General features: G+C 47.0%; 2 protein-coding genes and 1 long non-coding RNA gene across 10 annotated transcripts in view; 2 read left to right on the plus strand and 1 right to left on the minus strand.

The window, feature by feature from the left end:
• IQSEC1 (IQ motif and Sec7 domain ArfGEF 1) overlaps nucleotides 1-11,268 on the plus strand; it is a 689,800-nt gene that overhangs the window by 416,604 nt on the left and 261,928 nt on the right. The gene's annotated exons all lie outside the window — the stretch shown is intronic.
• LOC123384143 lies at nucleotides 885-9,502 on the minus strand. The gene is made up of 2 exons (XR_006594829.1): nucleotides 6,194-9,502; nucleotides 885-3,578 (listed from the first exon to the last, which is right to left on the minus strand). It is a non-coding gene; the product is annotated as an uncharacterized LOC123384143 (long non-coding RNA).
• LOC123384135 (MAP/microtubule affinity-regulating kinase 3-like) lies at nucleotides 9,541-10,870 on the plus strand. The gene is made up of 2 exons (XM_045053209.1): nucleotides 9,541-10,263; nucleotides 10,366-10,870. The coding sequence occupies exons 1-2, from the start codon at nucleotides 9,901-9,903 to the stop codon at nucleotides 10,855-10,857; spliced, it is 855 nt and encodes a 284-aa protein (XP_044909144.1). The 5' UTR covers nucleotides 9,541-9,900; the 3' UTR covers nucleotides 10,858-10,870.

Genomic DNA, 11,268 nt, shown 5'->3' on the forward strand with positions numbered 1-11,268 from the left:
CCCCCTTCCCGCGTGATTCCAGCAGGCAGCCTGGACACCCAGCCTCTGTCCAAGCAGGCCAGCGTCCAGTATTCGGCTGTGCCCAGCTCACCAGTGTGAGCTCAGAAACACCGAACCAAGCAGTTCCCCTGGATCCCCCCACCCCCCACCCCTGGCACAAGAATCCTAAAACCCTGACTGGCATTTTCCAGAGGTCCCAGCAAGCTTCTCGGGACCCTGAGCAGCCAGCCAGTGAAACCTGAGGACTGCTTGTTTGGGGAGTGTGGGGGCTGCTTCTGGAGAAGGTGGGCTTGGTTACAAGTGTTGTCTTCATTGGAACGACGACGTGGAAGGGAAAGCAATGAGTCCAAATTAATCCGTTTTCCTGTGAACGTCTCCCACCACCCCGTGCCAAGGCGAGGCAGCCTTTGTAATTAACTGACTGGGCCTTTTCTCCCCCCAAACCCAAAATGGGAGCGTGTGATTTATTTTGTGTGCGAGGTGGTATGAGAATTGCCAAAGTTGGCAGATGAGGCTGGGATGTTGGTGGAGCTGGGTAAACAGGGCTGAGCTGTCTGTCACCTCCAGGTCGGAATGGGGAGCTGGCTCCAAAGCAGGGACAGGGGCCGGGGCCACGGAGGTGCTGTGCGTGCCGAGGGCTGAGCAGGTGGCCTTGGGAGGAGAGCAGAAACTTCTTAGCACTGTGGATGGGAGTAGAGGCACTACAGTTCTGAAATCAAACCCTTCTCCTCGTCCTACCCTGTGTCACCACGGACCAGACACTGAACTCTCCAAGCGTCAGAGTCCACGTGGGTTCAGCGGTCTTTACTGAGTGCCTGCCGTATGTAGTGGACCCGAGTTCATCTGCCTGATGCGCATAAAGACCATCACTGAGACACGGGGTATAAAGCAAAGCAAGAGTTTATTCCAGAGGCAGGAGGGCGAGCCTCACATCCACCTCCCTAGAGGAGGAGAGTCAGGGGTACTTAGTGGCGAAGGAAAAAGGTCAGGGTACAGAGTTGCGGCTGCTAGCCCTTTGGTTACCCTTTTCAGTCCCCAGGGTCTTTTGACCCGTCCTCATTCTTGTGGGTATTGGGACCACCACCCGGCCGCGGCCGTTACTTCCTGCTGAGGTGGGGTGGAGACTGGGGTTAGACAAGGGGAAACTTTGGGGTGGAAAGGAATGTCCTGCATTACCGGGATTTTTGTACTTTGGTCAATAGTTCCTGTACCATGTTGTGTCTAGGGCTTTAGGGGTACTAGAGAACAACAGGCAGCATGTTGTCCTCGTGGCTTGATTCCCTTGGACCAGTTCCCCCGCGTCGGAGGTTCAGGTCCGGCAGAGGCTCACTGGTCTGAGCCGGGTCCCTTTCGACCTCCTCCCTGCTGACAGGTGTAGGGAACCTGTGGATTCTTGTCATTCAAGTGTGAATCCACGGCTCAATTCCCTGTAGTCTCCGGGGAGTGGGGGGTCAACGGCACCTCGCAGGGTCTGACCTGGACAGTGAGGCTGGAGCTGGTCCTCTGGGCTCCCGCTCTTCAGGTCTTTAGTGACATCTTTAGTGACACCTTTGGATGTCACCAAGGGATTCAGGCAGCGTGAAGACACATCTGTGAGGTACATCAGCCTGCCGGAAGCAAACGCAGGCCCTGGATGTATCCAAATCGCTGGTGGGAGCCCCGCCAGCACCTCCTAGGTCACGAAAGAACATAGAAAGTCTTGCATATGACATTCCACAGGGGCTTAAACCAAGCCCTCTTCTAGGGACCACTCTTTCCCAAAGCAGGGCAGATGGCACGGGTTGTTCCCAAGTGAAGTGGGTTTCTTGGCAGAGCTTTGCCAAAGTTCATTTTTTTCCCTTTTTCCACTCTCTCGGTGTCTCCAGGAAGCGTGTGATTTCCACTGAATGCCCAAGGCCTTGGACGCTGTGGTTGTCACTCCATTGTCACTCTGAATTATTAGCGGCAGTCCAAACCTAGAAATGATCTCGCTTCAAAGCATTTTGACCACTCCCGAGGCCTTCTCTGAACAGCAGGGAGGAACCTCAACCCCGTTGATAAAGGTGTCTGCAGATACAAGCAAACCCCGAGAATTTCCCATTGTTCTTTGCATTCTGGGAAAGGCTGCGTGCCGGTCTTCCCCAGGTTTGGGGCGTCTCAGTTGTATACCCTTGAGAACTTGTGGGCACCCAGTCTTAGGATTGTTTTTAGCACAAGCGTTGCCTTTTGTAGCATTTCGCTGAAATCGGAGCCCGCAGTATACTTCTGGATCCACTGGAGAGGGGCATCTTTCCCATAACGGGTGCTTCGAGGAATGTGGCTAATTATTTCTTTCATCAGATGCTCTAGGGTAAGGATTCCTTCTATTTCCAGCCGGTGTCAAGGCCAGCACGGTGTCCAAACCCCCACTCCTTACTTAACTCCTCTTTGGTCCTCCAAGGGACGTTGGGGTTGATATGTAGTTAAGTCTATCTTTGGCACGAGAGCTCTCCCAGAGGGTCTTGGAGTCTTTGACGGGCTGCCAGCATGGTTCCCTTGGGCAGTCGGTCCACTTTGTGGCGTCTTCCGCAGCAGACGGTAGCTGATGGGTCACCACTGCACCCAGCTCTTCCTTGTCTTTGACCCGTGACACTGTCCCCATCCGTGAACACGTCCACGTCTGGATGCTCCGATGGCAGCTTGTCCAGTCGGGATGGCTGCGATCAGCTTGTTCAGCTCTCCGTGTGTCTCTGGCGATCTTTCTGAGTGGCCCTTAGATCACCGGGCCACTTTTCTCTCACGTGTACCTCGGCTGGCCTGGCTTCGGTTTGCGGGGCTTCAGGGAAAAGCAGTGTTCGTTCTCAGGGCTTCCAGTCAACACGGTGGGAGAAAACTGGAAACCTTAGTTTGGAGAGTCAGGGTCAGATATTCAAGGAAACCAGAAGAAGTCAGGACCCAGCCCAGGTGTATAGACAACCAACGAAGCCTCCAAGACGGCTCATCGGAACCATGATCTTACATTTTCACAGGTGTGTTACTGGAACAATCTCTCTCTCTGAAACCACCCTCATCTCCGCCAAAGAGAGCCAGATTAGGACACGTTTGTTTGTGAAATTGTCCAGTTGAAGCTGGGCCTGTTTACACAAGCGCCATCACAACGGTGATTGGTCATATAGGTGTTGGGTTTTTTCAATCTGCTTCGCTGGAACTTTTCGTAAGGAATGTCAGATTGAACTTTTAACAGCCTTGTCAGGCTAAAGAAGCCAAGCCAAATACTGGCCATCAGCCTTTGCCTGCCATACCTATAGGTGTGGGTGGCTCCCTCTCTTCTCGAGATCCCCCAAATACCCTGAGGTTCCTGCACCTGCCAGGAAGTGACGACCTTCCTTATTCACCTGGTAGGGCTGCTGGAAACTTTGTAAGCAAGGTACGAGGCCAGTTTTCCAAGGGGCTTCATTGGCTCGGCAAAGTCAACCTTAATTAGCTCCTTAAAGCTCTCTGATTGTAGCTGAGTCTAGGCATATCTCCCTCAACTATGACATTCCAGTCAAAGCCTTGGCAACATGACCAATGTTTCCAGTGGCGTCCTGTTGCAAGGAGAACGGATTCGTATCGAACTTCTGCAAATAAATACACTGCCGTGAAAGTAGGAGAATACTCCCTGAGAGTTTTGAATTCTGGTGATACCACGTAGGGAGAAAGGGATAAATGTTTCCTATCTGTGTATGAAGAAATTATTTACCAAACGTCTGCCAAATGTCATAGGCAGACTTAAATTTAGAAGAGCAAACATTAGAGGACCAGCAATGTTTACACAAGGGTCTGTTTGAAAGCAGTTTCCCCATTAGTTCTGGGACTTCTTACTAAGCTTAGCTTTATGATCCTGAAGGGATCAGAGAGCTGTATTTGTCAATGCAGTGCAGCTGGCAAGGAGATTCTGTGACACACGCTACTTCAGTGGTTAGTAGTACAAGCGATGACGCTATACCAGGACATATCAAACCCTTAGGAATCTTATAAAATCTCTAGGACACTTAGAGCAATCACCCATACAACAAAGCCTAAGAAGGTTCCTCATCGCTTATTTGATGATGCCTCCCATGTCATTTGACACACCAGGGAATAAGCCTAATTCGTCAAAAAGACTTCCATTCACAAGCTGGGTTTTTGGAAGTTGGTGAAATACCAGAAGGTTTCAAAACACGTGCCTAAATAGGATTACAGATCACTACAAAACAGGATACTTATTTAGCCGGGATGGCAAGAAGAGATTCTCAAGGTAAATGCAGACAGCAAGGTAAATGGAGCTGTGAGCAAACCTTAGCTCTCTTAACACTGAGCAGATTCAACTTTCTTAAGGAAGCAAAGACCTAACAAAGACAAGACATAGAAACTTTGTTTTTCTAGGCAGCTTAAAGATAAAGAAAAACCTCTGTTGATAATTTAGACCCATCATCTAAGAAGCCTCTGTCACATGAACAGCGAGAAAACCCAAATTCCAGTCTTATACCGCTGTACTTTGGATATTAAAACTCATTCGTTGCAACAAGATGAATTTTTTAAAAGATATGCAGTCCCTTCTTTCTTCCTCCGTGTCACCTCCCACGTTGATACATACTTATTTGGACAAGGACATCCAGGGCACTGCATGGGTCTGAGTTCTTGTGGCGGGTGTTGGGATGTGCTGACCAGAATGTCCGGCAGGAACCCAGGTCTCCCAGCCATAGCAATGCTGCCTACAGCCTTCGACGCTCAGACATCATCAGGGATCGCCGTGACTGTAGGCAGCGGCCTTGCCAAGGGCATTGCCCGCTGCCCAGGTGGTCACATCCAAAGACGCTTACGAAGAGCCAGCCCCTTCCACCTAAGTTTGGATGCTTCCGAAGGGCAGTCCAACTTTCGGGACGGCTCAGAGAGTCGGCTAAGGCTTCCGTTGAAGTGTCACTGCTCAACTTCTGCCTGACATCGTTCTCTGCCTCCCCCTTCTCTTCCCCGGGGGTCGATCGCTGCCCTCATAAACTTGTTTCTTACATGCGAAACTCCAGAATCTCGGTCCCGACCATGCATAGCATTTCTTTCGAAAGATTCCCTTCTCGCAAACCTTCTGCAATTTTCCCTTTCGCATTCCTTCAGATTTTGTCCTACGTTTTCCCCTCTTTGTTTTTTTTTAAATTTTGTTTGAGAGAGAGAGAGCACAAGCGGGGGAGCAGGGGAGAGAGAGACACAGAGAGACACACAGAGAGAGAATCTCAAGCAGGCTCCACTTGGAGCCTGACACGGGGCTCAATCCCACAACTCTGGGATTATGACTTGCGCAGAGGTCAGGAGCGGGATGCTCAACAGACTGAGCCACCCAGGTACCCCAAGTTTTCCCTCTTTGAATAACCAGTCTCACTTTCACTAAATACAGAATTTTTTCCCTTATTTGGTCAAGTAGCCTTAATTACATTTGTTAAAATTATTTACATCTGTCTGTCTGTCCTTCGCTTGCCCGTAAAGCTTCAGAAGCCATTGGACAGGGCTCTAACGTCTTTCTCTTTTCCATCACATTTTGTGACAGTCACAACGCCAACAGCTGGTTTGACTTACAGTAAACACAAGCAGAGTGAAACTATCACATTTAATGTTGGCAATTCTAAAGACTTATGTCCATTTTAACTAAACAAACATCGTTACATTAGCTTTCGAACCAAATATTTTCCAAGATCACTTGAACTTGAAAGACACCTGGGGTTAGTTTCTATCTTTCTGAGTTTTAGAACGCCCAGTTCTTTTTTTTTCTTTTAATTTTTTTAATGTTTATTTACTTTTGAGAGAGAGAGACAGACAGACAGAGACAGAGCGTGAATGGGGGAGGATTAGAGAGAGAGGGAGACACAGAATCTCAAGCAGGCTCCAGGCTCTGAGCCCTCAGCACAGAGCCCTACGTGGGGCTCGAACCCACAGACCACAAGATCATGACCTGGGCTGAAGTCAGACGCTTAACCGAGCGAGCCACCCAGGCGCCCCTAGAACACCCAGTTCTTACAAGCACTTGCCTTCAAACCAGCTAAGTAGAGCACTTTTACAAATTAATTTTCACAACCACCACCCGGAGGTAGAGAAACTATCTCACATTTACAACATACATAGACACACGTACCATTCCACAAACAGGGTGCAAGCAAAACCTTAAAGGCCCAGTTTCCTAATATCTCCCTTTTACAAAACACAGCTAAGTGCGAGATGGTCTTACCATTTATGGATCCCTTCATCGGTCGTCTTTCTCAGGAGTCTGATGAATGTTGTGGTGGAGCAGAGTTGCCAAAACAAACGATGGCCTCGTTTGGGAGACTCCAGCCCATAGGGCTGGATGTGCAGATAGATTGTCCTTTCCCAGTGTCCAACGAGGACATGGCTTGTTGTATTCAAAGATGCCCAAAGCAGTCAAAGCAGCTGACAGACCAATTGAAGCCCAGGTTACCTCCGTGAATTCTCCCCTCCCCACCCCACCCCCTGCCCCGCTTCAGCTGTGTCCAGTCTGCGGTGTGGCCCATCCGTTGTGGACGGAGGCTCTCAGAAGAGGTCCATAGATGTTCAGCCTGATTCTGGAGACACTGCTGGTCCTCTCTTTCCACAGACCAGAGAAAGGTCTCTTTTGTCGCTGAGAAAATAACTCATCTGGCTGGATATTTTAGAAAACTCCTCTGGTGACTGTCTGGAAGGTGGCCCAGAGATATTTAGGGTGCATCAAAGCAATGGCGGCCTGATAGAACTAGTTAGGAAGTGTTCTTTCCTGAATTTTTTGGAAGAGTTTGAGAAGATTGGTGTCAATTCTTCCAATGTTTGGTAGAATTCACCAGTGAGGCTGTCAGATCCGGGGCTTTTTTTGGTCAAGTGATCTTTGATTACAGCCTCAGGCTCCTCCCTAGTTATGTACGAATCTCTTCCGATTTTCTCTTTCTTTGTGATTTAGTCTTGGTAGGTTTTCTAGGTCTAGAAATTGGTCCATTGTATCTGGATTCTCCAATTAGCTGGAATACACTTGTTGATAGCACTCTAACCCTTCCTACGTCTGTAAGGAGTCAGTGGCAATGCAGTCATTGAGTCTTCTCTGCCTCCACCGGCAATCCGGCTAGCAGTTTGGTGTTTTCAAAGGACCAGCTCTTGGGTCCATTGATTATCTCTTTCGTTTTTCTAGCCTCTGTTTCATTTATCTCCGCTCTAATCTTTATTATGTCCTTCCCTTTGCTACCTTTGGCTTTTTCTAGTTTCTTAAGTTGCACGTCTATGGTGTTGATTTAAGATCTGTCTTGATGTTTACTGTGAGCGTTTACAGCTATAAATTTCCCCCTCGCCACTGCTTTGTTGTTTTCCAGGAGTTTTGACGCGTCGTGTTTCATTTCCCTTCACCTCTACGTATGTTCGCATTCCACTGTGATTTCTTCTTCGACACATTGGTTCTTTGAGAGTGTGTTTTCAGTTTTCACAGCTTTTTAAATTTTCCACTCTTCCTTCTGTTACCCATTTCTGACTTCATCTTCTTGTGGTTGGAAAAGATACTTTGTATGATATCTATCTTGTGAAATCTACTGAGACTTAACTCGTGACCTAATGCAAAGACTGTCTCAGAGAAGGTCCCGCGTGCCGTTATTGTTGGGTGGGGTCCCGTGCCCGTCTGTTAGATCTGGCTGGGCTATGGTGTTCTTCAAATCCTCTGTGTCCTTACTTACCTTCTGTCTGGTTGTCCTGTCCGTTATTGACAGTGGGATATGGAAGGCTCCAACGATTATTATAGAACTATTTTTCCCTTCAGTTCTGTCGATAATGGCCTCTCATTATGTGTGTAAATGTTTATCATCTTTTCTTCTTGCTGTACTGAACCTCTTAATTCATATAAAATGTCCTTCTTTGTCTCTTGTAACATTTTCTGATTTAACGTCTGTTCTGTCTGGTATTATTACAGCCACTCCACCCTTTCTTTTGGCTACTATTTGCATGGATTATCTTTTTCCTTCCTTTCACGTTCACCTTTTTTGTGTCTTTGGATCTGAGTCCCTTGTAGGTAACAGAGAGTTGGATCCTATGTTTTTATCCATTTCACTAATCTGTTTAATCTGCTTACATTTAAAGTCATTACTGATAAGGAAGGAATTCCTTCTGTGGTTTGCTCTTTGTTTTCTATATGCCTTAATTGCTTTCTGTCTCAAATTTTCTGCATGACTATCTTCTTTTGCATTTAGTTGATTTTTTTTTGTAGTGAAACATTTTAATTCCCTTCTCATTTCCTTTTGTGTATGTTCTGTGGCGTGTGTGTGTGTGTGTGTGTGTGTGGTTGTGTGTGGTTACCATGGGATTGCTTTTAACATCCTAAAGTTACAACATTGTAGTATCAATTTATACCAGCTTAACCTCAATAACACATGAAAACTCAGCTACTTTACAGCCCTGACCCCACCTTCTGTCAGTTGTTAATGTCACAAAATCACATCTTTATGCATCTTGTGTCCAAAAGCATAGATGAATAATTAGGTTTTTAAATATATCAGTCTCTTAACATAGAGAACAAAAAGTAGAGCTACAGACCAAAGTCATAACAGTACTAGCGTTCATAATTGTCTGTCTGTTTACCTTTACCCGAGATTATCTCTTCAGAAGGCTTCGAGTTACTTGTTCAGTGCCCTTTCATTTCAACCTGAAGGACCCCCTTCACTGCAGGGCCGGTCTAGTCATCAGGGCAAGGCTTTCAGCTTTGGTTGATCTGGGAATGTCTTCATTTCTTCCTCATTTTTGAAGGACAGTTTTCCCAAATGTAGGATTCTTGGTTGACAGCTTTTTTCCTTCAATGCTTTAAACACATCAACCCATGCCTTCTAGCCTCCAAGGTTTCTGATGAGAAATCTCCTCACAACCTTATCAGTGAAAATATGATGAGAAGCAATCTTCCTCTGAGCTTTATAGATGTTAATAATGAGCCTTATCGTGTTTTACACAACACAACATTTCCTTATATGTTGTAGCACCATTTTGAGACCAGGAACTGGGTATTTTAAGTGTAGACATTACGAGGTCTATACAAGCCAAAATTACAGTTTTCTAAACTTGAAGTGAAAAGGCCACTGAACCATCTTATAGATTTTGATTTCTAACAAAGTAAATATCAATCTTGAAAAGCCCACACAAACAAACAAAAAGCCCATTGGGGGTCTTTTTTTTTTATTGAGTAAAGGGGTTTTGGGAATAAAAAGTGAGGAAACCACTGTGGTCTCAGACATCCCCAGCCATGATTGCATAATTGGCCCATTTCTTGCTGTGCCCTCACAAAGCCCCATTGTGAAGTCATGGCAAGACCTGTCTATATAAGACCCTGGCTCGGCTGGGTGTTTGGTCTTTACAGCCCAGGAAGCTTTGGTGACCTGTCGGCCTTTGACCCTAGCTAGTTTGTTTTTGACTTCTCTCTTTTTCATTTTGTTTATTTTTTTATTTTCATTTTTCTTTTTTCTCTACTCCTTTTCTCTCCCAATTTTTTTTGCCTTTTTCTGTTTTTACTTTTTTCTTTTTTTCTCCTTTTTTAGTTTTTCTTTTTCTCAATTTTTCATTTCCTCCCTTCATTTTCTTTGTGTGTGTGTGTGTGTGTGTGTGTGTGTGTGAGTGTGTGTGTGTGCGCATGTGTGTGTTTTTCATTTGTTTTATTTGTGTTAGCGTTTTAGTACAGTTAGTATAGTTCATATTGTTAGTATAGTTCATATTGTTAGTATAGTTCATATTGTTAGTATTGTTAGTATTGGCAAATTTTGTAGGTTGGTATTGTTGGTTAGCATAGTCCGTGTAATTAGCATTATTTAGCGTTAGTATAGTTAGTAGGTCACCATCCTTCAGGGGCGTAAGGCCATTACCGCTGGTGAGGAGGACGTCTGTATTTACGAGATCCCCGAGACCACCAGTGAGGGCAGCGTCCCCACGATGAAGCTGACCCAGTACATCCTAACCGGGAAGCAGTCTGATGTGAAGTTCATCAGGAAAACCCAGGAGGACCCCGCTGGCCTCCAGGGACTTTGTCGTGAAGCCCAGAATATGAAGACCTCAAGTCACCCAAGTATTGTCAAGTCACTCAAGGTGATCAACAGGAAGAAATCGTTAGTCCTCCTTTCAAAATATGTAAGCAGAGACAAGCTGTGTGACGATTTTACGCACCATGGCCAAGTGACGGAGGAGGTTCCAGACAAATTCTGCCAGCTGTTATCGGTTGTGGAGTACTGCCACCAACAAGGTATGATCGGCGGGGATCAGAAGCTGGAGACACTGCTTTTTGACAAGAAGCTGAAGGTAAAACACACGGGGGTTGGACTGAGCATCCGGTTTGCTGGCTACAAACTCCACACTTTCTGGGACAGCCCCCCTTATTCTGCCCCGCGACTCTTCCTGCAGCAAAGGGAGCACACCCCTTCCGCAAACGCTTGGAGCCTGGGGGTGGTTTGGTACTGCTTGGCCACCGGGTTTGAGCCGTTTGAGGGGGAAGTCTTCTGGGAAGCGGAACGAAATATGGAAAACAGGGAACACAGTGCTTGGATTTTCATGTCCCTGGGGAGTGAAAACCTGTGGTACACGTTGACAACCATCCAGCCCAAGATCAGCACACCAACCACAGTCCGCTGCTGGAGCTCCATCGCAACCTGTTCCAGCACAGGCCTGTCCTCAGAGCAGAGTAGTCTGACCTCCGAAGGGACCAGCATAGGGACCACGATCAGCGGGCCCAGATGCAACTCACCAGCCACAAACTCCGACACCAGCAGTGAACACAGGCAGCCAGGGAGGATGTCCCTAGAGCCAAAAAATCGGGTTCTCAAAACTCTTGGTAAATTCAAAAAATTATTCAAAAAACACAATAAAATAGAACCCCAAAAAACTGCAAATAAATGAGAGCCATAAGAGAGCCACGTGTCCGTGCCTTTATTTTATTTTGTTTTTTAACTTTAAAGGGACTTAAATGTTTGTTTTGAAACAGAAGGGACAGTGCGAGTGGGGGAGGGACAGAGAGAGAATCCCAAGTCTACTCTGTGCTATCAGCTCGGAGCCCGACGCGGGGCTCCAGCTCACAAAACAGATGGTGGGGACCAAGAGTGGGACGCTTGAGCCACTGAGGCCCACCCAGGAGCCCCGTCCCTGCGTTTTAAGTGCAGGGAACGATGCTGAGCTCCAGGAAGCCCGGGGACATGGCACAGGAGATTGGCCAGGGCGACGGGTGGGACCAGATCCAGAACAGCTTCACAGGCTGGAGGAGTGTCGGTGGGATAGTGACCTGCTGGATTTGGAGTTGTAGGAAGCACAAGG

The sequence above is a fragment of the Felis catus genome, chromosome A2, assembly GCF_018350175.1.
Source record: "Felis catus isolate Fca126 chromosome A2, F.catus_Fca126_mat1.0, whole genome shotgun sequence".
NCBI lineage: Eukaryota > Metazoa > Chordata > Mammalia > Carnivora > Felidae > Felis > Felis catus.

Bases quoted from the DNA above. Each gene is read 5' to 3' on its own strand.
- LOC123384135 (XM_045053209.1), top strand. From the start codon at position 9,901: ATGAAGCTGACCCAGTACATCCTAACCGGGAAGCAGTCTGATGTGAAG. The intron at 10,264-10,365 runs GTAAAACACACG...CTCTTCCTGCAG, and splicing joins TTTTTGACAAGAAGCTGAAG to CAAAGGGAGCACACCCCTTC.